The sequence below is a fragment of the Fonsecaea multimorphosa genome (genome assembly GCF_000836435.1).
Source record: "Fonsecaea multimorphosa CBS 102226 unplaced genomic scaffold supercont1.8, whole genome shotgun sequence".
In the NCBI taxonomy this organism is placed as follows: domain Eukaryota; kingdom Fungi; phylum Ascomycota; class Eurotiomycetes; order Chaetothyriales; family Herpotrichiellaceae; genus Fonsecaea; species Fonsecaea multimorphosa.
In genome coordinates, this window is record NW_015971642.1 from 305,015 (window position 1) to 332,110 (window position 27,096).

Below are 27,096 nucleotides of genomic sequence, written 5' to 3' on the forward strand. Positions count from 1 at the left end.
ACGCGTGATCATCTACGGTACGGCGAGCCATGCCGCGTCCGAGTATCTACTAGGTACCTAAGTACAAGTTCAACACGACCATGTACCTGCCTGTGGGCACTAGCAAGGCCTGGTGGGGGCGTTGGTGCCTTGGACCTTAGGGGGGCGGGGGCAGCTACGAGTAACAGGCTAGCAGCACACAAAGCTGCAGGAACTCGCATGCAGCCTGCACTGCCACCGAAAATCATGCACGTTTATCTTGGTCGTGGGCCGTGGCGGCGTTGATCATCACGCTTGGGTTTCTTACCTAGGTACCTATGTATGTCCAGCGGTAACAATAGCAGAAATGTATGTCAACGAGCAAGTATGTTGGCACTGGAAACAATCACTCGGCAATCTCTGTTCAGGCTACTACCTGTAGGTAGCATCTGCTGTGTGTTTCATGTTACAGTGCTCAAATCTCCCGCCCATCGACAGCTGGGGCTCCGTGGTTCCGTGGCTGGGCTGGGCTGGGCTCTGGGCAGTGGGCACTGCAGCTTGTTCTCCGACGCCACGACCTGGTTCCCGTCGATCCACTCGTGGCCCCGTAGGTGACTGGCACCCTCCCCTTGCCCTTCCCAGCGCGTCAGCCAATCTCACTATTCGTACCTATTCGTACCTGGTCGGGGCTAGATACGACCTCGACGAGTACCTACCCAGGGTAGTTCCTGCTATCGTGTTGCTTGGTGCTGCACACTTGACAGCTCCGACGGACACCCCAGACAGACCAACACCCTTCCCTCTTCACACCAGAGCATGCTCACTGCGTACAGAAAACCAAGATAGAGCTGTCATCAAGCAGTCCATCTATCCGACTCTCCATCACATCATTCTATTCACTTCCTGCAACCACTGAATCTTAAGTGCCAGATCTGCAAGGGACTATTCTCCCTACTCCGTCCTTTCTCTTCCTGCCCCCCTCGTCCATCCTCCCCTTCCAGCCCCATCACCATTTGCCGACTCGGATCAAGTACGAGGTAGTCACCCTGCCAACTTTTCTGGTTTCCTGCGCACCTGCGCACCCTGCAGCAAAAACCCAACCAATCCTGCTCCTTGCGTGTCAACGGCGCTTTCTTCCACTCTCCTTCCGTCTTTCACAGGACATTCTTCTCCAAAAATAATCCCATTGACTTCCAAGTCCTCCAACTACCGATTGACGAAACCTCTGCCACCCTACGACCACCCTGCCAGCGCAGCTTGCTCGAATCGTCTGAAACAAGCGCAGTTCCGTCATCTGAGATTTCCTCCCAAGTCTACAGCGCATGGTGTTTCAAGTCTCTATCCTGTCCCTCCCTCTCGTTACCTCCTCCACCGTCATCGATACCACAGCTGCTTGACCTTGGTGTGGAAATGGGTGGAACACAGTATGGAAAATTCCAAGTAAGGCCTCTCAAAATCTGGAGTGTGCTTTCCCAGTCACTGACCTACTGACTGCAGGACTTCTGTCGCGATGCGACACTCCCTATATGCAATGTCAGATCTTCCCTCTCCGCCCGTGAGCTCCCCCTCTAACTGCTTTCCAGATTCTCGTCACGAACAACCAACCCCCTGGCCTTTTGTATGGCGGCTGTGTGCTGCGTGGAATCACACTGAGTAACAACCGCAATCTCGCCAACCTGGGCTCGATACTGCTCTGTGGCATTGCCATTGTCGTCACGTTGTTTCTGATATGGCGTGCAGAAAGGAAAGCTGCCGCAGTCGGTCGCCGGGAGATGCAGATGTTCCTAGTCGGATACCTGATCATTGAGATCTGCGAAATTTTCACAACTGGCGGATTTCCATTGAACAATGATGTGCGGAAAGGGTTCACGGCCGTCCATCTGGCCGCCATCGTGGCGACCATGTGGATCCTGCTCATGAACGCAGTCGTGGGTTACCAATTACTGGACGACGGCACGCGCTTGTCACTGGGACTGATCGGCTTCAGCGCGCTGGCACTATTCATTGGAACTGGCTATATTGCACTCGACACGGCCTTCTCTTGGACAGGGTTTTGGGACAGCTCGTTGCAACCCCCGCACCAGAACTACGCCCTCTACACGCTGTACCAGCTTGCGCCCTTGGTCTTCCTGTTTTTGTTCTTCGTCCTCGAGTCGATACTGGTTCTCAGAATCCTGGGCGAAACGAAACCAATGGTCTATCTGTTCGCCGCAGCCCTCCTCTTCGCTATCGGCCAGGTCTTCATGTATGTGATCTCGAAGCACATATGCGAAGGCACCAGTGGCGACATCAACGGCACTCTTTTTGAGACCCTGTTCACGCTCCTCAGTGTCGTGGCGGTGTTCGTCTTCTGGTCATCAATCACTGAAGACGACTGGCCGATCCAGTGATTGTGGCAGGACTATAGCCGGGGGTTTTAAAAAGGCCGTCACAGGGTAAAAGTCTTTGGTCGACCATAACTTGCCGTCGAATTTCTCTTTTTGGCCTGGGCAACTGCAGGTAAAGAAATTCTAATATTGGGAGACGGCGGAACCGATGCGACAGCCTCCTGTGACGCTGACAAGGAGTGGCCTTGTTCTTTGTCGCGATATGCTAATGTTCCCAATTGGAAGGCTTGGGCATGATAGCTTGACGAGTTACGCAGCGTTTGGCATCTGTGAAATGTGTATTGATCGCAATTTCCTGGGAGGTTTCAGGTTTCGGTCGATTTCAGCGTGATTCATGGGCAAAAACAATTTCTTCCCATCGACTTGAGGGCTGTGAGCTGGCATCCTACAGCAACCATTTGACCTAGATTAGAATATAGTAGTAGTCCGGCAAGGAGATACTCTTGTGCGGGACGGACAACATATGAGATCTCTCTGCACCTTTGTTCTTGAAACAATATTCTGTACCTAGATATGTTGATCGACAGCATAACACTCCGTACTCAAAGACAGAAGAACACCCGCAATATCGAGCATGGCTTTTCCAGCAGAGAGTCACAAACCAAGAGCCGCCGTACAATACATCAGAGAACCAACTTAACTCCAACGCAAGGTAAAGTCCATTCCGAGCGCCCTAGTAAATTCCTCAGCCAGTGGGTTCCGATCCCCGTGTCAAGAAGTGACGGCAACGATGTAGCCGAAGCTGTTGGTTCCGCCCCTGTTGTGGCTGTGGACCCGATTATTGTCTGTCGAGCTTCATCGAAGAGTTCCTCCGCCGAAGTTTTGACCGCGTTCGCAAGGCCGGCGATTGTTGTCCGTGCAACATCTGTGAGGAAGTCTCCCATCTCTGACACCCCAGTCCCATTGTTTGCTTGTCCCGACATGTTCCCTGCACTGCTCGCGAAGTTGGTGGTATATAGTCTCGGAGTGAACCAAGTCGCAATCGTCTCATATGAGGATAGACCCCCGGCGTCGGAGTGTTGAGGTAGGTCGATGAAGCACCGATTTGACCAGTGACATGACGATGCGAAGAGTATTATGAGCAGGAAGGAGCAGTATATGCACGGGCGGTTGAGGAGGTAAGTCAGGAAGAGCAAAAGGATGAGATGTATGGGCGAGAGGCTGAGGGGAAGAGGGAGCAAAAGGAGTGGGAGGTATCTGCTCGCACGACCGCTGTTAGAACATGTCCTGATTCGCGTCATGAGACGTGCAGTGCACTTACGAGCGAAGACAATACATTGGCATTGATATGATGTGCTCTCAGATCTGTGGAAACAAGGAGGAAGTATTATACAACTTTGTGACTTTCGGGTTGGCGCTGAGAGGGGGAAGGGCTGCGAACTTGTGATGTATGCAGGTGGGAACTTTTTGAGAGGGTGTGGGAACTGGAACAGACTGGCACGGCCAAGCCAGAACGAGTGAACGTCACCAGCGCGTTAGTACTCAGCAAGGTGAATTTAGTAATGTCACTATGGCGGCTGCTGCATCAGGGGATAAAGAGGGTGAATTGACACTTATGGTCTGCGGAAGCAGTGATACCAGCCTTAGCTATTCTGTACCTGGACTTCCACTTCATGCTGTACCTCGTATTCAGGTACTCGGTACAGCAGCCTGCCACTGGTACCTGGTAGGCTCTGAGGTATTCGGTACTCGAGTTCAGGCTACTGCGTACCGAGTACGGTTGTTAGGCGCGCGAGACGCCCACTAGCCACACGGGAGGGTTCTGCCGGGGCGACGAAGAGGCCAGTTCGCAACTGGCACCCACTGGGAGGATCGCCCTGCTTGGCTAATCGGGGCTTTCAGGTGCTTGCATGGAGTGACCGAGCAGTCGCACAGTAGCCGGCACGTGCTAATTGGTGGCCGCAGTCTTGATCGAATTGGAGCTACAAGAGTCAAGACTGCGGAGAAATTTTGACGAGACACTCCTCGCCGTATGGGAGTCTGATTCTCTTCTGGCGCCTCATTCATCTTCACCTTCCTTTAGATGGCTCAGGGCGTCGTGTTTTCATCAGCAAACACCAGCCACCCACCTTCCCGCTTGATTGTGCGTTGACAATAATATCGTCTTCTTTCTCCTGCACGTTTCGGTGCTGTCATTCATTCTCCCCTCGTCTCTGGTTCCCGGTGTAGCATCCGGGCAACGCAGAACCCTTTTATCTTTTGCTTTCTAGGACTCGAATCGTGAGCTTTTCGGCCTGGAAGTTCTTGGATTGACTGGAATAATGTCATCCCACGACCTACAAGCTTTGTTTGCCAACTTGATGGTGAAGCCTCGCGACTCCCCGGCCCCATCCCATACGCCACTCCAACCCACCTCTGCAGGTCAAACTTCTCCCTTCACTGGCGCCTCTCCGTTGCCCTCGAGCCCTCCTCCTCCTGCCACTTCTGTTGCGAACCGCAACTCCTACAACCAAATGGCTCAGCCAGTCGCAGCTGCCCCCTCTGCCACTGCGCAGTCGTTGCTGAACCTGCTTAACTTCGGACCTTCGACCTCTACACCCCAGAACCCAAACTCAAGACCTCTTTCTTCTGCCGGCAATGGTGCTACTGTCCCGGAAGAGAAGAGTGACAAGCCGGCACTAAACGTTACTGGACAAGGACCTTCGACTTCAGCTTCGGATCTCCTAGCGAAGTTGATGTCACCTTCCCCTGCACAAGACGGATCAACAGCCCAATCTCCCCCGAACCTGGAAGATCAAGGCGGCGGTGGTGGCGGCGATCAAGCACATTCTACAACTGGTCGCGATGCGTCACAAGATGCGCTCCTCAAGCTCCTCAGCAGAACCACGCTGGGCAATTCCATCAGCACGCGCCAAAATCTCGTTGAGAAACCGCAGACCCCATTATCAGATGTCAACTCCGACGCGAAATCAGGTGAGGCAAAGCCGACCAAGACAGAGTCACCAGCCCCTTTGTTCGGTCCCAATTCCACAGCCGAGGTGCCCTCATTCGGAGCTGCTGGTACGGATACCAAGCCGACAGCTCAGAATCAACCTATCTTCATCTACACGAACCCTTTCGAAGCTTTGCAAGCGTCCTTGAGTGCCTCTCGGGCACAGACTCCTAAAGAAGGAACAGCGGCTTCCAAGTCTGCCAATGTTGACGTTCTTCAATCAAATGTCGAGTCTGGTAATGATCTCCCGGAAGACACGAATTCACGCGTGGCGACAGGGGACCCTGCTGCCAAGAGGAAAATACTCACTCCCAGATTACCGTCGGCATCCAAGAATGTTATATTGTCGCCCGAAGATTCAGTCACTGCAGCAAATCAAGAGGCCGAAAAAGAAGACGCAGCGCCGGTGGAAGAGATTGTAGCCTCCGCTCCAGCGGAGACGAAGTCAACAGTCGAAACAAAACAGGTGATACATCAGGAGCCTGGCAAGGGTGCAAAACAAGACGAAGGCTCTGGTGTGGAGAAGATCGACCAGCTGGCCGACGGCGGTGATGAATGGGAAGATACGGAAGAGTCGCCGAATAAGGAGTCCTCTAGGACTGTACCTGTTTACAACTTTCCCATCAAGCCGTTTGTTACGATAACCTTGCAGTTGGGCAAACCTTCGAGCGTCGGCATTAGAGATGACGGGGTGATGGAGATATCAAGACTGAAGAAGGAATTTGATCAACTGGACCGTTCTTTGGCAGCTGCGACATCAAAATACATCGCCTATGCCTTGGTCAAGAACGGTGGCATGCGCATCATTAGACAAGACGACGGTAGTGATCGACAAGTCTTCAAGAATTCTCATGACCGGATATTCAATGTTTCACTATGCACCACCTCTGCTGCTGGCGAGCCATCGGACGATCAGGCGCTTCTTGGGACCGGGGTTAGCGGTACCGTGTATTATGCAACGATCAACAAGGACGGAAATGATTTGTTCGAGAAAAATGCGCTTGAGACTGAAAGCCTTATTTTCCCACCATATCCCCCGGCTGACGAGAATGCGGCTGGTGGTGTCCTCAAAACCCGGGCAAAGAGAAGCTCTCGCCACCCTGAATTCTTCGCAATTGGACGCGGCAAGGCAATCCATCTCGTCTGGCCGGAAACTGCGCTCTCTCCGCGATACGGCATCAGTGAGCACAATCGACGTGTCGACGTCGAAAAATTCTTTCAAGAACGATCGCTTCAGATCTCGACGGGGAAAGCAGGGAAAGACTTCATCTTCAGCGAAGATGACACTTTGATCGTCTCTTTGGACAAGACCGGAAGATTACGATTCTGGGACATCCGTAAGCTGATTGACGAGTCAAATGCCACTTCAACCCGGCTTGCCAGTATGACTGTCGATCTCCCAATCTTGTCTCTTTCCACCGCATCCCCCGCAGAGAAGTCATGGCCGACGTCGGTCCTCTTTGTGGACAAGGCTCGTCCATATGTCAGAGGAGGAGCGCTCCGATACGTTCTTGTCGGGTTGAGGCAGAATCACACTCTTCAACTCTGGGATATTGCCCTTGGCAAAGCCGTTCAGGAGATCAATTTCCCTCACGAAAATGAGACTGACGGCATCTGCAGCGTGTGCTATCATCCAAATAGTGGAATTATTGTTGTCGGCCATCCGACCAGAAATTCGCTCTTTTTCATCCACCTCTCTGCGCCACGTTATACGATTAGCACTTCTCTGTCCCAGGCTGCATTCGTGCAACACATTGCTGCGAAGGATCCGGAATTGCCGAAGCCTGATTCTACAGCCTGCATGAGTGGCATCCGTGAAATGTCGTTTGCAGAGAAGGGTCAGCTTCGGAGCGTTGAGCTCCTTCCAATCTATCGAACTGCGGAAGAGCAGAGGACTCTGGACGAGAAGACGCCGCTGTTCGAGCTCTACGTTGTGCATTCCAAAGGTGTTACGTGCCTCAACATTACAAAGGAGGACATTGGCTGGGATGCAAACAACAAGGTGGTTCATGGGATCGATGCTGCCAAGGAAGGTTACGTGAGCTTGAAAGAGCTGCGCCTTGGGAGTGTGATCGAAGAGGGAACCCAAGACAAGAGTCCGGCCGAAGAAGCACCAGCAACTAAGAGCTCGAAGAAGAAGCAAGGGAAGAAAACTTCTACCGAACGTGTGGAGACTGTGCAACCTGAAGACTTGGATCCGGGGAAACAAGGGCTTGCGCAGCCTCTCAGCAACGGCGCCGAACCGCTCGCAGAGGCCACCAATGTTGAAACTCCTTTAGTAAAGGAAAGCAAGAAGAGCAAGAAGAAATCTGCTCCATCAAACGAATCACGGCTGTCTGAAAAGGCCGCGCTCGCCGACTCAACTGCCAAAACAACCTCGGCGGCCATGGCCGCTCCGGCACTTACAGATGTGGCACCCGTTCAGGAGCAAGCTGCTGCACAAGCTGCTGCTATCCCATCTGATTCAACCGCTGAAGTATCGGCGAAGCCTGAAGCGGTGACCGTTGGGATCTCGGGTGGTTGGCTGGACAAGGAACTGAAGAAAGTGGAGAAAGCGGTATCCACTGAGTTCCGCAAAGAGCTGGACTCCCTCTATCAGAATATCCAGAATGATAGAAACGTCCAAGACTCTGCTGCCATTGCCCGTCAAGAAGCTCTGCTTCGTTTGGTGTCAACCACCCTGAGCACCAACGTCGAAAAATCACTTTCTCGTATTCTTTCGGCTCAAATGCAACAATCGATAGTTCCAGCACTTACAGGGGCCACAGTGCAAGCTGTAGGCAGCCAAGTGGGAGAAGCTGTGGCGAAATCCCTCCATTCTCTCGTGCCCCATGAATTAGGCGCGCAACTGCCTGTTGTTCTCAATGCAGCTCTGCAAAGTCCGCAAATGAATCGAATGATTTCAGACACGGTCTCGCAAAAGATTTCAAAACAGATCGAAACTCAGCTGAACGATCTCATGCAGAAACATGTGGTGCCGACATTCAAGACCCTAGCAGTTTCAGCAGCTGAAAAGGCCGCATCTGAGGTTGAAGTCCGCCTGCGGAATGAGATCCGTCAACTGGAGAATGACCGACGAAACGACCTGACGAGGCTGGAAAAGTTGGGCCAAGTCCTGCAAGCCACAGCCGAGGCGTTGCAGCAAATGTCCGACACTCAAGTGGCCTTCCAAGGTCAAATCCTGAAGGATCGTCGACAGCTCGCACTTCTCGGAGAAACCGGCTCATCCCCAGTGTCTCGTCAGGTATCAACAGCTCGTATGACGCCATCGCCACGCGCCCTTCCCCGACCAGTAGCTCAGCGACAGAAGACCAAGGAGGAGCTGGAGTTGGAAGAGATCAGCCACTTGATGAGTGAGGGGCGGTACGAGGAAGCTTCAATCAAATGGCTTCAGTCGGCTCAACCGGCGGAACTGTTCGACAAACTGTTTATTCACTTCACTCCCGAGTATCTCGCAACCGATGTCTCGCCGCTTATCGCTTTCTCGATCGCCGTCACCATCGGAAATAGCCTCGAGACAAATACGGCTCAACGACTCGAATGGATTTCTGCCGCCTTCAATGCGGTCGATCTTGCTGTAAGTACTGATTGATACTTTGTTATTCATGCCCTGACACTTGGCTTTAGGATCCCGAAATCTCCGATTTAGCGCAACATGCGCCAGCACTGCTGAGCTCTCTGATTCAGAAACTCGAGCGACTATACATGACGATCGCGGAGCGTGACCCGACCGATCCGGCGCTGCAAATCATGCCGGTGGTCTCCAGGAAGGCGAAGGAGATGAGGGCGACATTGGAGGGCCCAGCTCGGCGTGGTGTTGAATTTTAGGCTTGCGATTGTGTCTAGATGGTATGACAATACTTCACAGGCCCCAGCAACAGCAGCGAGCCCGTTGGCGGAGTAGAGGGCAAGATGGACATAAAGGCTTGATACTGTGTGATTACTGGATACATCGAAAGCGCTTTATGAGGTGATCCCGAGAGGTGAACGTGCGGGCGTTGAAGGATGTGTTGAATCTCCGTTTCCTCTTTCCCTCCTAGCTCGACTTCGACGCGAGCCTCGCTGTTCACATGTGATGTAGACTCAAGGTCGCCATGGTGCGCTTCAGGATGACACGGGCTTTGTCAAACTCAGAAGCAGCTGCCACCCACCTGCCGCACTGACTACATCGCAAGTCTGCTGAATCCTAAACTCGCTCTCTTCCTGCCTCGCACGACTCTGATCCCGCTATTTCCGGCTCATCAAGACCTGTCGAATCGTTGTCCGAAAGCACCTCAGTCGTTTCCGAACCTGACCCTATTAAATTGAACCTGCCAGCATGCCTCTCCTCGGCATGAGAAGTTGGACCGCGGATGAAGATGGACGAGAATATTCTCCAAAGTTTATCGTCGCAAAGGTCGCAGGAGTGCCAACTGATCGATCTGACTCTGGGCAAACTGAAGAAACTACACGCGTCTGAGTTGGCCATCTTGGGTGACCTGTACCGGGAAGATCGGTGGCGCTGGACCCCAGAACATGGTCTCCAGGTGGGACTCCCTCAAGACTTGCAAGTCCGATGGTTCTCGCGCGAATCGGTCTGGGATTTGCAGAACCGAATTCGCCCATTGACTCTTCCTGGCGGTGACCCGGACCCGAATGCGGATCGACGTTTGGAAAAGCAAGAATATGTCTGGCTTTTATCACAGATGCTACACTACAAGTTGGGGTTTGCACTGACTCCTGTAAGTTGTTTCCCTATTTGACCACCTGATGGTTTGTTTTCGGCCAAAGTTGTTGCCAAAGTCCTGACAGTGGTAATCAGATCGATGCCGCCGCCAGAATCGCGGCCGCTCTACTTACCGGCAATGTACAGCAACCGGACAAACTCAAGCGTCGTGCGCAAAAACTAAGGCGAGGATACCAAGGTCATCACAGTCTTCGAAGCACAGGATTACAACTAGGGTCAGCCGTCAATGAAGAAACGAGCCGCTTTGATGGTGAATCAGAAGGAGAACAGGAGCTCGAAGACGGTGTGTCTAATGAAGCAAGAGGTCGAGCACACTCTTCGGTCGATTCTGGCTTGGAGAGACTGGTAGCGTCAGAGAAAGTCAGAGCGGACAAAGAGGCAGTTGCCCTTGATCTAGTCGAAAGAGACGACAATAGCAACGTCGGTGAAGCGTGCCCAGACAAGAGAAAGACGCCCGTGATGGTCTCGACCAACGACACCAGCCAGATCCAAGGGGCCACGAGATCAAACTTGTCCAATCTAGTACAAAAGCCATGGGTTTCTCACATCCAAACCCTGAAGCCTCAGGACCCGCTTCCGCCGGTACCGCAGCCAGGTCAGTTTGGTTCACAAACCGGAACAGCCAAGCACGCAAAGGGAACCCAGACTCTTCCAACACCAGAAACGGACGCCTCAGTGCCGCCTAGAAGCCATAATGCTTCAAGTTTTGGTAGTGTAAGTGAGAGGGTGAACACAGACAATACCAGATCCTTTACTGCTGCTCGATCTCGCAGGCCGGGATCTTCGATTGACAAATTGATTCCACTGAGGGATGACGATTCACGACGAAATCGAGGGCCGACATTTGCGCCAGAGGGAAGAACCCGGCGTCCTGGTGATGAGGTAAGAGCTGGAAGCTTGCAGTGCGACGTCTTACAAGGGCCGCACAAAGCCGGGACACCACTCCCACGGCCTGGGATGAAATATTTGACAAGCAGAGACAAAGCTTCATGGCCGTCCAAACCGGACAGTACTTGTCTACTTCAGCCCAAGCATACTGCCCCAACCACAAAGGGGCTGGAACAAATAGACCAACCACGGGTACACTCTCCCGTTTGCATTGTCATTGAGGATTCGGATAACGAGCACCATCCAGAGCATTCTCATAGGCCTGAAAGATCTTCAATAGGAGGACTAAAAAGAAGAAAGCCTCTTGTTAAAGTTGCAAATGCCTCGAGTTCGCTCTATTCGACGAGGTCGATCTTTTCAATCCCACCCAGCGATTGTGATGGCGATGATGGTACCCAATTGTTCAGTCGACAGAGAAGCTTGTCGAGTGCACCGTCTAAGATCAGTGCCATGTTTCCTCAAATCAAAAGATCAGCCGCAAATCTCAACAACAACATCAAGAACAGAATTCCCGCTAAAGTGAGCCTAGACGGCCAAAATTGTCAGTCAACCAAAGTGACTCCTGATGGAAGTCGACACAGAACCGACAGGAGAATCCAGAAACGAGGCTGTGAATCAAGAAATGTGCTTTCTTCGGGGCCGGCCTTCGGGAGCTCAACCGATCTGGAAGTCTGTCGTCCAAACATAACACAACCTACCCAGCGGTCCAAGGACAATTCTGATCCCCCAAAACAGCACCCGCTCCACCATGTGAACATAGCAACTCCAAAGTGCAGATCTCGACGCGGAGATGCCTCGAAATCGACCACAGTGTCGAATGTTATTTCTTCCAAAACCGAAAGAGCTTCATTGCCATCGAAGCGGAATCTTTCTGCGTTTGTACAGTCCTCAACCCTTCAGCAAGGGAAACTTGACGCCATCGGAGATGCACCAGGTAAACTCCATAGCACAGAACCGAATAAGAAACCCAGCTCGAAGAAGGAAAACCTTCCGAAGAAAGCAAAGTGCCCAGGGCAACGGCCACGAATGACTGAGACAACATTGACAAGTTCCGATATCTGTGCGCTAAATGCAAAAGTTGAAACGAGCCAGAAGAACATTGACAAGGTCGTCGAAGAGCTGCGGCACAGTTCTCAGACATTTGCCAGCAGCGTCAAAACACCACACAAGAACAAAAGATCCCATGCTACAGCGTTCACCGAGTGTAATGGCTCTATCACACACGGCAGAAGTAAAAAGACCAGGAACAACACGCCACACGAGCTGGCTAAAAGAACTACCTCAGGCGCTTTGAAGAGTCCTATACCACGAGCTCCGGACGTAACCATATTCCCTAGATTGGCATATATCATGAGATGCGATGAGAACGGTGTCCCTGCAGGACGTGCACCTTTCCGTCGACCCACTCCCGTCACTCACACCATCCGCGATCAAGTAGGTAACCCCTTGCCTCGCACAGAGAAGCCCCTAGCAGAAATCCTGAAATATGACCAAGAGCGGCGACGTCGGGATCCGATGGTGAGGACAAATTACTGGAGTCGCTTCCCCAAGCCGTCTCCTCCGAGGAATGGGAGATGGATCTGCCACAAGCAACTCAGCTCTGCAAAGATGCCCTTGAGGGGATCTTGGCCAAGGAGACCGCAGATGTGATGAACGATGGGGTTCTGCCCCCAACAAGAAGTCATTGTTTTGGTATGCTTTGAAAGTTCGTGAGGGGTGTTGAACAGGACGCTCTCCGCTTGTAGACGGGAAGGGAAAAGCTCAGAGGAAGGAGAGACAAGACTTTCTCTACCGGAGCCGGTCTGGAAGGACGTCAAATATGTACCAGACTACGATACCTGCATGTCACTAGGTAGGTAGGTAGATGGAGTGCTAGCCAAAGTCTCCAGTAGGGATCCACGACCCGCAACGTAGATCACAAATCATGGGTCACTCACAGGTATTGAACAACTGCACTTCCTCGACACCACCACCATACCACCAACACGGTTTTTCTCGTAGAGTTTCTGTCTTCTACGACGCGCGTGCGTTATACGGGACAGCCCCTCTGCCATCTTCGCCGTCTTTTCATCTCCACTCACTACCCTTTCTTCCTCACCTCCTCCCTTCCCTCCCTCCCATTTCCCATCCATTTCAGAGCACAACCGTCTCCGCATCGACGACCCCGAACAGCTCCTGCATGGGGTCCTTGTAGTCCCCCGCGAAGCCGCAAAAGGGGGGACTCACGCCGTACCCGAGCAGGCGTTGGGCCTTTTTGGGCAGCGACGAGGCCACCGAGGGCGGGACCGTCAGGTATTGGTTCTCGACTTGGCGGTACATCCCTATACAGTACAGACAAATGGTTAACCAAGTCAAGGAGAAACGGGGGGAAAGGGAGAACGAGGGAGGGGCCAAGAGACATAGATTTAAAAGCCCCGGAGAGGTAGCGGGTTCCACAACCAACCTTTTGTAAGAAAGATACCCACTGTCTCCCGAACCTGGTCCCTGTTTTCGCACGGTTGGTTTCAGCTCCGATTCACGGTGAGGCGCGCGGAGTGTCGTAAGGAAAGTCTCAAAACCCGGCGCGGCCTTGTTCGAGCTGGGCAAACTGGACTTTTGGGGAAAACTTACGTCGTTTGATTGGCACCGCCCGCGTGCTAGAGCCAAAAGAGACCATGTCAGTGTTGCGGTATAGAGGGAGACGAAAGACCTGCCGGCTTAGTGACTTACGTATGTACTCCCGAGAAAGAAGGTGGCATCGCCGGGCTCCAGCTCAGCCGGCACGGCCTCATGGTCATACGGGCAGCGGTCGTCCTTCCAAAGATGAGAGCCCGGGATGATGATGGTCGCGCCGTTCTCGCGCGTGGTCTTGACCGTCGCGGCCACACACCCAATCAGCACGGATTCATGTCCCTCCCGTACGTGGTAGTCGATGTCGTCCCGATGGAGCCCCTGCTGCCGACTGCCCGGGTTGACCTGAAACCCGACGGTGCTGGAGATCTGGGGCTTGGAGACGGCCACCTGTCTCTCCTGGCCGATCCAGTACTCGAACTTTGAGGTCAGAAGCCGCGCCGCAACCTCGTTGAAGAGCGGGTTGAGAGCCAGGTCCACGCACGTGGCCGACTTGCCCAGCAGGCCGATGGCGCGCCGCGTGGTGTTGGGGAAGAAGCCGCTCTTGTCGCCCCCGTCGGCGTCGAAGTGCGGTTTGAGATCGCGCCGGATCTGCTCGGCCTGTTCGCGACTGAGCAGGTTCGTCACGATGACGGCGCCGTCTCGTTCGAGAATCTCTTGCACCAGGTCGGCCGTGGTCGAGGCGTCTCGGGCGTCAACCCGAGTGAGCGACGGGGTTGTTGTGGACGCCGAAGTGGAAGACTCCGGGATCGCCATTGTTCAGTTACAGCAGGAGTAGTAACCTTCTTGGTTGAGTCGTTGGCTTCTTGTGCTAACAAGGACTGGTGAACCACGGTCTCAGGACCAGAGGTTCAATATAAACAACTGATATAAATACACAGAAGTTCGTGGTAAAAGAAGATTAGCACCCTAGGGCATGCCGCACACAATTCAGCAAGCTTTTCCCATTCCTACTGGCGACGATCCGTGTCCCGATAGTGATCTTGACACGCGACAGCTGTGCCTTCAATACCTTCGAGGAATATGACACGAAAATGTTGCCGGGAGATATACCTAGGAGTCAGTGTGCCCACGGCTGGCGCGGGACTGGGGGAGTCCAGTGATTCTAATAGGGCAAGGAAAAGCGCTCCTTTTTCGGAAACTGGCCCCCAAGGGGTGGCTCGCAAGAACCGATCAACATGAGAGCGGGCAAACGTCCATGGGCTTGAAGGTGTTGCTAATCGGAGTAATACTAGTTGATCCAGATGCGTGTTTCTTGATAGGAAGGATGACTAAGGGCCCAGCAAAGTCCGTCCGTGCAAATCCGAGGAATTCCGGACCTTTTCGGAGCCGAGGGATTCTCCGTGGTGGAAGGAAAAGTGGTAAAGAGACCCAAGTCACTCTTGTAGTCCGTCATGGAGTTCATCATGTTTTAGTGAGTACATATAATAGAGAATAGAAATGGCTCTTGCTTGGTTCTCCTACCTAAACCCACTCAGACCTACAGAGCGTAAGTGGAAGATCTTCAAGCGCAGTTTGCCAGCCTCGTCTAGTCTCGTGTTGTCTGAATCTCCTGAAAGAGCCGGGTATCCATCATATGTTATTATGTTCCATACTCGTCAAACAGGGTTCTCACCTCGTGGCGAGGATAGAGTCACTACTGCCTCTGTAAACTAAACTAGAACATCGCAGCTTTCTGCAAAGCATTCAAACTTCTTGCTTTTGAATTTCCCGCTTGCCCATCCATATTCATTAGTCGTCATTATCATCAATTGTGTGCCACTGTTCAAAAGCACAATCAGGGCAATAGCAAAAGCCTAAGCCTGAGATTCAACGTCAACCGTCATCGCCTCGACAGCATGATGTCCACCTAGTATCATACTTCAACTTTTGCCGCTCCGCTAGAGGGTCTGAGACTAGATCCATGCTTTTTGCTCGAAGAAAATAACAATGTTCAAATTCAATTGTGTTTGCCACTTAACTTCGGATTTTGCGTCTGGGAGGCATATTGTCGGCCTCATCAGAATCCTGCGTGAGATCGACATGCTTTTCTTCTCTCTGTGCACGCTTGCGTTTCAACGTCGGTTCAGAGTGATGAGCTGCACTCTGGGGCGATTGTCTCTTCGAAGCACGTTGAGACTGGGGCGTCACACCGAACTTCTTCAACATTTCTGCATCTGCTTTCTCTATGTCCTGATCGTCATCATCTGAGACTTGGTGTGCCGCATGCTCATCTGTTCCTGGTCCGCCATTGAATTCGTCAGATACCGCCTGCGCCCCGATGTTTGTGTCCCTCGAGGGTGCGTCAGGTGCATCAGCTTCGAACTTCGTTGCCCTCTGACCATTTGCAAACAGTGACGAGCGAGGGTGTTTGGCCTTGTTCAATCCATGGCTTCCTGTGGCATCAGCCATAGCCTGCGGAGCAGTAATCGTCTGGTCTGCCGATCCACGGTAAGTCGACTGGTCTGTCTCGGCTCGACCCACCAAGGTAGGGAAATCTTCCCCAGTTTTTGTCATTTTCTCGCGTGTTTCTTCGAACCGCCTCTCTAAATCCTCGTGCTTGGATCCCAATACCGCAATTTTTCCTGCAATATTGGCTTGATTATTCACAAGTTTGTCCATTGCCTCCTGAGAAATTTCAGGTCGGTTGCGTAGTTCTTCCATAGCGTGCAAGATTTCGTCAAATCTGTAGTCGAATTTTGAAATAGGTTTCCGGACGGGACCCACCATCGCATAAGTAAAACATTCGGAGGCGAGTTTGTCGTAGCGTTGGCTCTGGTATAGGCTCAGATGCATGAGCTTTTCCTGGTTTCTCTCTAACATATCAAGGCGTGAAAAGATGTGGGAAAATCTCAACTCTTCTTGCTCACCCGGTACCTGGGCCACCTCGCCAGCTAGGTTATGATCATGGCGCATTTGGGACCCCTCTGAGCTCACATCGTGCCCAGCGAATCGGCCTTTGAATGATTGAGTCCCTCCATTGAATGTCTGTTTAAAATCTTGTAGGTTGTTCGCTTGTTCTGCCAGTTGCGTCCGTAGGCATTTAAACTCTTCCCGGATTTTCGCGATATCTCCTCGATCCCCTGTTGCTTTAAGGTCTGCGAGATCTTCGCAGATCGAACCGAGGCGATTGTCGACTTGTTTCATATCAGCCGTGTGTTGCACAAATTGCTGCTCAAGCGATTCCACCGCTGCCACAAGGTCTATTCGACGCTGCCGACCCGACGAGGACTCTGCAGCTTGGTGCTCGATCAAGTCCAACTTTTTGCTGAGCTCTCCTTGAGACTGATCGTACTTGCTGCTTCGATGATCAAGGTCTGCACGGACAGTGTCCAGTCCGCGTACCAACATTTCATATTGCGTGTTTAGCGAGTTCAACTTTTCACTCATCCCTTGGGCAATGATTGACAATTGCCCTGCTTTTTTCTCGAGTTCTTTCTCCATGAAATTGCGATATTTGGAATCCAATTCATTAGGCACATTTTCAATTCTGAGATGAAGGCTTTCACGAACTCGTTCAATCTGGTCCACCGCTTCCTTCACCTCTTCCTTCAACTTTGATACCGTTGCCAGAACCCAATTCAAGCCTTGAAAACGCGATTCAACTGCGGTAGATCTCTGTTCTAGACTCTTTAAAGATTTTCGCAATTCATTGTGGTCGGTCTTCAGCGCTTTTATTGTCTCCTCCATGTTCTGATCGCTGGCGCGCTGTGAAGACCGCAACTCTTCGCATTGTTGGAGGATATGTGAATAAGCTTCGGCGTGTTTCGCAGCATCTTCGGCGGCCTTTCGCTTAAGGTTGTTGAGCTCATCTAATGTCTTGATCTGCTGGTTTCGAGATTCTTCTAGGTTTCGTAGTCGGCTTTCCAATTCCTCGTACTGCGATCGAGACAACGTGGATGAGTCTGCTTGATGCGAGCGGAGATCTTTGATGTCTTGTTGAACAGGACCCAATAGATTGGTCACAGTCCTCCCAAGTTGCTCCTTCTCCGTGTCGAGGGCATTTAGCAACAGTCGTCTGAAGTCGGCTACGCAATCCTGTACCATCGCTATAGCGGTATTTGTCTCTCCCTTGGCTTCTTGGTATGCAGCTTCAATCTGGTTCTTCTTCTGTAGAGCCTGTTCAACAACAATGGGAAACTGACTACTCCTTTTCTGTTCCCTCTCATGATCTTGTTGAGCGCCCTTTCTTTCATTTCTGAGGAAATCCCGTCGGCGTGTCCAATAGTCGGCTCTGACAGCGTTTGCGACATAGGAGTAAAAGGCCTTTTCGAGTTCGGGATGTTCGTGCTGGTTACTAGGAGTACTCGCTTCACTAGCCGTGGTTCTCTGCAGAGTACTTGTCGAGGGTTTGTCTTCATTCCTGCTGCCGGAGATCCGTTCACTGACAGCATCAACAACCTCAGCCACATGCATCGAATTGACTCTTCCTCTGAGCCGCGGATCTCGCAGTGATGGAGCAGGATCCGTGCCTGGAACCGAGCCCCGGCTTTGTGAAGTTGATTTCTGCATATTTACAGCGCGATTGCCCTTCAGGCCGCCAGACGATCAAAGATGATTCTCGCAGTGCCGCCGAAGTGCCAGGTATTGGAAAGGCTGCTGCGCTCCGGTGTATAGGTACCACGAGGAGGTCTAGAGGGTGGGCGAATCGTAAGAGGTAGGCGCAAGAGGAATTGAAAGCAGAACATACAGAGTTGGTAAATAACATCTAAACGGATTCACAGTCTACGCAAGGTCATTGTTGGTTTCAGATCGTTTCCTTTGAGCGTCTCCATGCAAAGCACCGGGGCAAGCACGGGCAAGCCCCAGCGAGCCCGAGTACGTAGTTTGCTCGTCCACCTCGTCCACCTCGCCGACCGCCACCTGCGCGCCTGGTCCAATGCGTCCCCGCAGAGGGAAGGTTATCCGACTGCGCGAACTTTTTGAGAAGTTGAGTATGCGCAGGGATGCTTGGACTGACAGTATCACTGCTTAGTCTCTGTGTATCCGCCTTCTCAGAGTGCTCTCTTCGTCTCTGCCTCTGGTCCTCCAGCCAACACACAAGATGGCGGCGGTGAGCTCTCCTTGGGTTCTTTTATTTGTAGCTCTACTGACTCGCCGCAGCCCATAACAACCGTGTCCGAAACCCGCGAGGTTCGTGGCCTCAATCTTATTGCTGCCCATTCTCATATCCGGGGCCTCGGTGTCGATCTCGCGACCTTGGAACCTAGAGCCTCTTCCCAAGGCTTGATCGGGCAAGAGAAGGCAAGGAAAGCGGCGGCGGTCATACTCCAGATGGTGAAAGATGGCAAGATCGCTGGAAGAGCAGTATTGGTCGCTGGCCCCCCTAGCACGGGAAAAACTGCAATCGCGATGGCCATGGCACAATCCTTAGGGCCTGATGTCCCCTTTACGATGCTCGCGTCTTCCGAGATCTTCTCCCTCGAAATGTCCAAAACAGAGGCCTTGACCCAAGCATTCCGCAAGTCCATTGGAGTGAGGATAAAGGAGGAAAGCGAGATCATTGAAGGCGAGGTCGTTGAAATACAAATAGACAGGAGTGTGTCAGGGGTAGGCCATGGTCCGTGGATTTATTCGAGCCATGACTGACGAGTTATCGCAGGGCAACAAACAAGGCAAACTCACGATCAAAACAACAGACATGGAAACGGTCTATGACATGGGGACGAAAATGATTGACGCAATGACCAAGGAGAGAGTCATGGCTGGCGATGTCATCTCAATCGATAAATCCTCGGGGAAGATCACGAAGCTAGGGAGGTCATACACGCGCTCACGGGACTACGATGCAATGGGTGCAGACACCAAGTTCGTGCAATGTCCAGAGGGCGAACTGCAAGTACGGAAAGAGGTCGTCCACACCGTCAGCTTGCATGAGATCGATGTCATCAACTCGAGAACACAGGGTTTCCTGGCCCTCTTTTCCGGCGACACTGGTGAGATACGGAGCGAAGTACGTGATCAGATCAACACCAAAGTTGGAGAATGGAAGGAAGAAGGGAAGGCCGAGATTATCCCCGGTGTGTTGTTCATTGACGAAGTGCACATGCTTGACATTGAGTGTTATTCATACATCAACCGTGCCTTGGAAGCAGATTTGGCCCCGATCGTCATCATGGCAAGTAACCGAGGGAACACTCGGATTCGAGGGACGACATACAGCTCGCCGCATGGCCTCCCATTGGATTTCCTGGACCGACTCGTCATAATCAGTACCCAGCCATACTCCGCCGACGAAATCTCTCAGATCCTCGCCATTCGTGCCCAGGAAGAAGAAGTTGACCTCTCGGCAGATGCGCTCGCCCTTCTCACCAAGATCGGCCAGGAGTCTGGACTGCGATATGCGAGCAATATTATCACTACATCGGCACTCCTAAGTCAGAAGCGGAAGGCGAAGGAGGTCAGCATTGACGATGTCCAAAGAAGCTACAGATTATTCTACGATCCGACGAGATCCATCAAACTTGTGAATGATTTCGAGAAACATTTCATCAGCGACGCTGGCAATGTTACTTTTGCGATCAATGGTACCAACGGGACGAACGGTGATGCAATGGACACAGCTTGAAGACTTCGACGACACCTAGCAACAATCAGCTTCGTTTGAAGATCATTCTTCTTCCGGTCACTGGCGTTGCACTGGAGCTTAACCCATGTCCGCATTTTGTCGTCCGAGGAAGGTTTATTAGAGAGTCGACGGTCGCTGCGCTTGCCCACATGGATGCGTCATTTGCAATCGAGCTCGTTGGTGGAAGGCGGAACAGAATCGGGAAACGGAAGTCGAACTTTCAATCTCTGTCCATTTGAGTAGCGGGCGCTGGACAACATTTGAAAACCTTATTGCAGGATGACGAACGAAGTCTCAATGCCGGGTCTTAGTAAGTGTGCAGCGATGGAGGATAACTCAAGGTTCTCTGTTTGTGGTGTGCCTGGACTAATCTGTAGTCCCAGGAGCGCCTTGGAAATGAACCCTTTCCAGCAAACCCGATCAAGCATTCTCATCGTCATGTCCAAAAGTCAAGCAGATATATAGGTGATGGTGGTTCTCTCAAAGTTTCGCACCGACATTGCTGGGAGACATGGAATGGCCCACTGACTAGCTTCGACATGATACCTTTTCCCTGACGCGGACAAATATTTCAAGTTCCCCGCTGCGGTCCGGGCCATCGCTACTCCAGGTGTCTTTAGCCTATGTGGGGTACCCCGGACAAGGCTGTATACAAACGATAGCCTTGTGATAGTCTGCCCACTCCATGTGGGGCGTTTTCCTTGGGTCCAGGTTGACCGGTCTTTATTTTGTGTCCCGGCAATGTTCGGAATACAAAACTCGGTTGCGGTCATTGCTGCGGTCATATATCTATTCCCCCTGGAATATGCCCGATGTGTGAATCTGGGAAATGAACGCTGGTTCCGGGGCCAATGAAGCGGTGGGGCTCGTCGCGACTGGGAGAATGATTCTTCATCAATCATTGTCTCCAATGCTACAACCAGATTAACCAAACCGCATCCTCGGTCGATAGACACGATGTACAAGCATCTGGGCTTGAGACTGTCCCTCCAAGGTATTCTATCACGCGGTGTACCTGCTACGAGAGGACACAAACGGGTGAAAGGGGGAACATCATTTGTCCAGCAAACGAGACCTGCGTTGCCATGACCGGGTGGCTTTTTGTTCCAAGTCTCCAAATTTCCCGACTATCAGGTAGATCCTCTTGCACCTGGGACCAGAAGGCCCCAACACGTTTGTTAAATGATCATTCAAGAGGTGGGGACTCTGCCCTCGCTTGAAAAATGGGACATGGCATAGATTTGGAGATTGTTGGAGAATTATCAGCAATAAGACCGTGCCGTTTCATTCTACACCTTCAGGCTTCAGCTCATCTTTCTCTTTGATCCTCTACTAGTGTCTCTCTCGGACAGCACTTCTGCGAACCACTGGCACACGATGTCTACCTCGCTTGAAGAGAAAAGAGCGGCTGCCGAGGTTGAGGTCCTCGAACAGGCTCGATCAGAAGCTCGTCATGTACCTGTCCACGAAATCCCACTAGACCTGGACGATCCACACAAGGCCGCTTTGGAAGACAATCCGGAGAAAGCAGAGACCTTGACCTGGACGACTCTACTCGCTATAGTGGTATTTGCGCCAACATCTGTGACCTGTGGTTGGCTGTACTAACGTTTGTTGCAAGTCTCTAGCATTCTCATACGTCTGTCCAATTTCTTGTGGCTTTACTCTGGTCACAGGAATCTTGGTCCCCATCGGCACCGACCTTGGTGACACTGAGCATATTTCTTGGATCGTGGGTGGATGGAGTATTGCATCCTCTGTGAGCTTCTCGCTTGCGGGTTCCTTGTCAGACGTCTTCGGTCGACGATACACAATTGTGGCTGGTGAAATTATTGCCATTGTTGGCTCGGTATGATGACGCTCCATCATTCCTGGACTAGGAAGCTGATGTCTTTCGCAGATTATAGCATGTACCGCCAAATCCACACTCATGCTTGTCGCCGCATCGACCGTCATTGGTTTCGGATGCGGGATCTGCTTTGTCAGCTACGCGTCGATTCAGGAGCTTGTCCCTAACAAATGGAGGGGACTACTGGGTCAGAAGAAGCTCCCTCATATTCTCCCAGACGACTGACACTCAGTCTAGGGCTTACTGAATGTGCCATGGTTCTTCCCTGGGCGCTGGCGGGGACGCTGATAGCGACGACCCTGAATGCTAACACGGCTGCGAAGTGGCGATGGTGCTATTACATTGTGAGCTTCGTTGCATCTTTCTTTTGTGTCAACTACACATGATTCGCGTGCTAACGGATCTAGGGCATCATTTATGGCGTGTTAAGTTTGATTGGGACCCTGGTCTTCTATTGGCCCCCCACACGTCCACAGTATGATTTCCTCAAGTCCCGTTGGCAGCAAGTGAAGGAAGTCGATTATGTCGGCTTCCTCCTGTACACCGGAGGCCTTACGATCTTTCTGATCGGACTGACCTGGGCCGGGACCGATGGACATGCCTGGAAATCGGCTTCTGTGATTGCTCCCATCATTGTGGGTTTGCTGACTCTGGCTGCCTGTTTCGTCTACGACTTTACACTGGCAAAACAACCCTTCTTTCCATATTCTTTGTTTCGGCAAGTGCGCGAGTTTACCGTCCTTCTGGTCGTGGTCTTCGTGGCAGGTGAGTGGCTTCAGTTTGATGATTCACAGCCAACAGAAAATTGCTGATATGGTGCAAAAGGCGTTGTTTTCTATTCTTTCGCAGGCCTGCTACCTCAAGGGTCGCTCTATATGTTCACCAACGACCCCATCCAGATCGGTATCATCGCTCTTCCCAATGGTTGTGCACAGCTTCTGTTTGGCGGCATCGCAACCCTTTTCATGGGCAAAGTCGGCCATTTGAAGCTCCAGGTAATTGTATTGCTGGTATTTCAGACGGTCTTTACAGCCGCTTATGCTGGCGTGGTACCATCTGACCGGGCGGGGTGGATGGTGTTCCAGTTCTTTGGAATGGGTCCTTTTGCCATGATTACTCTGCTCTGCTATGTGATTGCGGGACTGAATGTGCCCTTGCGTCACTTGGGAATTGCATCCGGGTTGATTGGGACATTTCGCAGCGGTGGCGGGAGCGTGGGCAACGCAGGTATGTCGGTGCCGGACGGAATCCTGACTGGCCTCAAGCTGACAAGAGACCAAAGTCTTCAACACGATCCTCAACGGTGAGGTCAAGAGCGAGATTCCAAAGAAGATTGCAGAGGTCGCCACTGCTTACGGTCTTTCCTCGCAGCAACTCGCGGCTCTGATCCCAGCCACGGCGCAGAATGCTGTAGGCGTGCCAGGTGCCTTCGCCGCGGTTCCTGGAATAACTCCAGCGATTGAAGAGGCGGCGGCGACGGCATACAGACAAGCGTACGCCTTCGCTTTCCAGAGAGTTTTCTACTCGTCTATTCCCTTTGGAGTCATTGCCATCGTCTGTGCACTGTTTATTAAAGACCCCTCTCAGTACCTCACCAACCACACTGCTGTCCACATGGTCAGAGAGGGGGCACTTGGAAAGACTCCCCGGCAACCATATTCGGGAGTAGAGGATGAAGCGAAGTCGGGCTCCAACACAGATACACCTTCGGAGGGGCACTAGGGTGCCGGCGGAAAGGACAAATGGAAGATATGTCAGAAGGTGGTCTATGTCGAAAAGTTTATTGGCGAAACGGATGCAAAAGAGCTGCGCAAGATAGCTTTTGTGGAAACGAGGATGCATTTGTCGGTGCGCCACCAGATGTGTGCTGGCTGTTGCTGTCGAGATGTGCACTCGCATTCCGGTCAGCCATCGTCGTTCCGTAAAGCGCGAGGCCCCTGTATGTGGTTCATCCGTACCGCCCTGGCCTCGGCTTTGTTTATGTATATGCAGCATACGGAGGAAACATAGGAAGGAATCTCTAATAAACATGTACCTAGGTAGGTATAACTCTTGAGTCTTCAGCTGGGGAAAAAGGGGCCTCATCGCGATTCTGGGGATGTGGAGCAGCTCCGCAATCTGACAACCACGGGGCAATTGTTTCCATTTTTTTGCTCTGCTCTGGTTGGGCTGTAGACCAGACTTTAGCTCCTTGCTTCCTGCATTTCCTGCCACCTTCATGATGGGGCTCCTTGCTCGCCGGAAGTGGCCTCGTCGCGGCATTCATGGAAGAGATCGGGAGGAATCCTTTTCTCGTTGAACCTCACCCGTTTTCATGCCAGCACAGACCGAGCCTTAGAACATCCGCCTCAGATGGCGACCAAGGCTCTGCGTAACAAGAAATGCCTGTATTGCGAAAGGAAATTTGGCAAAGCCGAACATCTCAAGCGTCACCAGAGAGCTCACACGGGGGAGAAACCGTTCAAATGCGCGCACTGCGGCCGCGAGTACGCGCGGAGCGACGTGCTCATACGACATGTCAGGAACCACCACTCGGCCTCGGCCTCTGAAAAGCAGACCGGGTCCCCTTCGCCAGAGACAAGTTTGCAAACGGCGCACGGAGATGAGCTAGTGGATAGGCTCCCAAGTCCATCTTCTCAACTGCGTCGAGATGGTCGTCCGGCCGGTTCGATGCACGCGCAATGCTTGAACGACGACAATCCGTCAAACACCATAGGCAGTCAAAAACAGAATACGGGGAATCTGCAAGATCAACCGAACATTCAGGCCTCCTCCCAACGAGCCAGGCCCTTGATCGGGCCCGATAATCTGGTGGATCGAAGGGCTGTAGCTCCACTGGAAGGCTTTGAAGACTGGCTGGGGCCTCAAGATCTGCCTCTGGCCGCCAACGTATGGGACGATCTGTCACAATTTGATTTCATGAGTTTTACGAATGATGCACGGCTTAGTCTCTCCCCCTACCGACCCCGGCACACGCTGCATTCGCCGCCCAAGGACAACATATCCGATGAAAGATATGCCAAAATAGCAAGCCTGTGGCCAACCAAGAAACAAACGCCTCGACAACTGATCCAGACTCTCTGGCGTGATGTTGCCTCGTTTCAGGAGGAGAACATATTCTCCCAGCCAGCCACGACGGGGCTCGAAGGGAATAGTGCACTAGGCGAGGTCCCAGAATCGAGATGGGGCCTGGACGAGGAACGGAGGGCGAGATTGGTCGAAGACTGCGCGCCTTTGGACATATCATTTTGGCAAAAAGCAAGCAGAGGAGTTGAAGCGAGCATCAGAAGCACCAGTGCGAGTGACTCCCAAAGTCAATCTAGCTGCGCGCCTGCAAAGTTTCCCTCGACGCAGATCCTGGACATCAGCCTCGACGTCTTCTTCCGTCGTTTCCACCACCTGATGCCGTTCATTCACGAACCAACATTCTCCGCAAAGAAAACCTCCAGCACCCTCTTGTTCCCCATGTGCCTGATGGGCTTGACAATGTTGGACTCGGTCCGCGCGAAGCGATTTGTGATCTCTCATCTCGGCGACGCCATTGAGAGATGCCGCCGCGACCTGGTTGTGAGCTCGCAGAAAGGGGCCCAATTGGGGGAATTTTTGACCACCATGGCCGCTTCAGTCCTGTTGTTGTCCCTGGCCGCAATCAATCCCAAGCAGCCACTTTCCGAACATTCTCGGCTCCTTTACAACGAGACAATCAACGCTGCCCAGCAGCATGGGCTTTTTGCCCCTCAAGAAGGCGAACAGCTGTCTTCGGCCCTATTTCAGACCTTGGACAACGTGGCCATGTGGAGGGCTTGGACACGCATAGAATCGACCAAAAGATTGATTGTGTGCCTCATAATGTCTGACTCGTTCTTCTCGGCCCTCGACGATCATAATCCCATCATACGGACCGAGCAGCTGCATTTCTATTTCCCTTGCAAGACAGAGTTGTTCCAAGCCGCCACCGAAAGACGATGGTCTCAGATGGTCGACGCCGGCTCATTGACCATCATGCCTCTGATGATCCCGCAGCTAGCTTCAGCCATTCTTCCCCCAGCCTCGGATGCTAGTGCAATAGGATTCTTCGGTCTTTTTTCAACAGTCTGGGTTCGAATGTAAGTTTCATCCGTCACCGGGAGCTCTCAGGGCGGTCTCTTGTGCAAACCCATTCCTTGTAAACTCCAATTACCGGCGCTCTTCTGATCGGCATTGCTAATTCGAAACCTCTTGCAGAGTGGAAGCAAGATACCGCTGTACTCTTCTCACGTCTGAGCAGTCAAACCTTCCGGTCCCAGCTGAGATCTTTGCCCACGATGAACACGCCGCCTCGATTGCCCCATTCCTCATGAAGATGTGGAGGTCGTACGGTGAAACCATGTGCATTATCAATCCCAACTGCGAGGCCTTCTGGCACCATTTGAACATCTCGATGACGGCGGACCTTGGAGTCTTCGAAATCGCCTCCGGCCGGGAAGGAGCAGAAAGCGCAAAGAATGCCCTCGACGATATCGCGACCTGGTCCGCGACGGCCGCTGCTCGCCGAGCGTGTCTTCATGCCGCACAGATCTTCTCGTGTATGTCGAAACGGCGGCCCATTGATGGGACGTCCTATGAAGCGGAGATCGCTCTGGTGCATGCCGCTTTAGTGCTTGGTCTATACGTCTTCGTGATGCCCCAGCCGGACGAAACAGAGAACTCAGAGCAGCAACAAGCACAGAGACAACCCGAGGCATTTGAACTTTTGGACCAAGTGGATTGGAACCTCGTGGGTGAAGTCGGCTTTACCAGCTACAGCACCTCCAGTACCGACATTGACATGGGCATGGACTCTGCAATGTGCGCGGCGAAGGGATTCATCCAGAATGGTGGACCGATCTCTTTCTCCGGCGTCGTCCAAAATGGCGGCTACGCCTCGGCAAGGAGGGTACTCCTCGAGTATGTCTATCTACTGGAAGATGTGGGAACACGCTACAATGTGATGGAGTTCTGTCACATCTTGCGGATTCTGAGCGATGCGCTTATAGATTTTGACTCTGGCGGCGCGGAATAGTGTGTGCACCTATGTAAGTAGCCATGGTCAAGAGTAATTGTCTGTCCATACGGTGGAAGGGATCGAAACTTTGCCTCTGTGCTCATTAGCAGGCGATGATGTACTATGTGCTTTACTTGTAGGTACGTATATGTGACTCTCGTGGGGATGATATTTGT

At 52.3% G+C, this 27,096-nt stretch overlaps 9 protein-coding genes across 9 annotated transcripts; 7 read left to right on the forward strand and 2 right to left on the reverse strand.

Moving 5' to 3' along the window:
• Nucleotides 1–1,368: 1,368 nt before the first annotated feature.
• Z520_04808 (uncharacterized protein) lies at nt 1,369–2,348 on the forward strand (the record flags this gene model as incomplete). Its single annotated transcript, XM_016775312.1, has 3 exons — nt 1,369–1,398; nt 1,456–1,491; nt 1,542–2,348. 3 exons carry the CDS (start codon nt 1,369–1,371, stop codon nt 2,346–2,348), a joined length of 873 nt encoding a protein of 290 aa, XP_016633355.1.
• Nucleotides 2,349–4,606: 2,258 nt separating this feature from the next.
• On the forward strand, nt 4,607–9,105 carry Z520_04809 (uncharacterized protein; the record flags this gene model as incomplete). The annotated part of the gene is made up of 2 exons (XM_016775313.1): nt 4,607–8,854; nt 8,905–9,105. The coding sequence occupies 2 exons, from the start codon at nt 4,607–4,609 to the stop codon at nt 9,103–9,105; spliced, it is 4,449 nt and encodes a 1,482-aa protein (XP_016633356.1).
• Nucleotides 9,106–9,635: 530 nt separating this feature from the next.
• Z520_04810 (uncharacterized protein) lies at nt 9,636–10,802 on the forward strand (the record flags this gene model as incomplete). Its single annotated transcript, XM_016775314.1, has 3 exons — nt 9,636–9,998; nt 10,079–10,717; nt 10,740–10,802. The coding sequence occupies 3 exons, from the start codon at nt 9,636–9,638 to the stop codon at nt 10,800–10,802; spliced, it is 1,065 nt and encodes a 354-aa protein (XP_016633357.1).
• Nucleotides 10,803–11,341: 539 nt separating this feature from the next.
• On the forward strand, nt 11,342–12,541 carry Z520_04811 (uncharacterized protein; the record flags this gene model as incomplete). Its single annotated transcript, XM_016775315.1, has 1 exon — nt 11,342–12,541. The coding sequence occupies one exon, from the start codon at nt 11,342–11,344 to the stop codon at nt 12,539–12,541; it is 1,200 nt and encodes a 399-aa protein (XP_016633358.1).
• Nucleotides 12,542–13,024: 483 nt separating this feature from the next.
• Z520_04812 (uncharacterized protein) lies at nt 13,025–14,257 on the reverse strand (the record flags this gene model as incomplete). The annotated part of the gene is made up of 4 exons (XM_016775316.1): nt 13,025–13,212; nt 13,335–13,375; nt 13,502–13,527; nt 13,601–14,257. The coding sequence occupies 4 exons, from the start codon at nt 14,255–14,257 to the stop codon at nt 13,025–13,027; spliced, it is 912 nt and encodes a 303-aa protein (XP_016633359.1).
• Nucleotides 14,258–15,457: 1,200 nt separating this feature from the next.
• On the reverse strand, nt 15,458–17,992 carry Z520_04813 (uncharacterized protein; the record flags this gene model as incomplete). Its single annotated transcript, XM_016775317.1, has 1 exon — nt 15,458–17,992. The coding sequence occupies one exon, from the start codon at nt 17,990–17,992 to the stop codon at nt 15,458–15,460; it is 2,535 nt and encodes an 844-aa protein (XP_016633360.1).
• Nucleotides 17,993–18,524: 532 nt separating this feature from the next.
• Z520_04814 (RuvB-like helicase 2) lies at nt 18,525–20,048 on the forward strand (the record flags this gene model as incomplete). The annotated part of the gene is made up of 3 exons (XM_016775318.1): nt 18,525–18,533; nt 18,584–19,030; nt 19,083–20,048. 3 exons carry the CDS (start codon nt 18,525–18,527, stop codon nt 20,046–20,048), a joined length of 1,422 nt encoding a protein of 473 aa, XP_016633361.1.
• Nucleotides 20,049–21,425: 1,377 nt separating this feature from the next.
• Nucleotides 21,426–23,619, forward strand: Z520_04815 (uncharacterized protein; the record flags this gene model as incomplete). The annotated part of the gene is made up of 7 exons (XM_016775319.1): nt 21,426–21,614; nt 21,670–21,897; nt 21,949–22,084; nt 22,135–22,241; nt 22,305–22,662; nt 22,723–23,124; nt 23,180–23,619. The coding sequence occupies 7 exons, from the start codon at nt 21,426–21,428 to the stop codon at nt 23,617–23,619; spliced, it is 1,860 nt and encodes a 619-aa protein (XP_016633362.1).
• Nucleotides 23,620–24,249: 630 nt separating this feature from the next.
• Nucleotides 24,250–26,938, forward strand: Z520_04816 (uncharacterized protein; the record flags this gene model as incomplete). The annotated part of the gene is made up of 2 exons (XM_016775320.1): nt 24,250–26,003; nt 26,122–26,938. The coding sequence occupies 2 exons, from the start codon at nt 24,250–24,252 to the stop codon at nt 26,936–26,938; spliced, it is 2,571 nt and encodes an 856-aa protein (XP_016633363.1).
• Nucleotides 26,939–27,096: the final 158 nt, after the last annotated feature.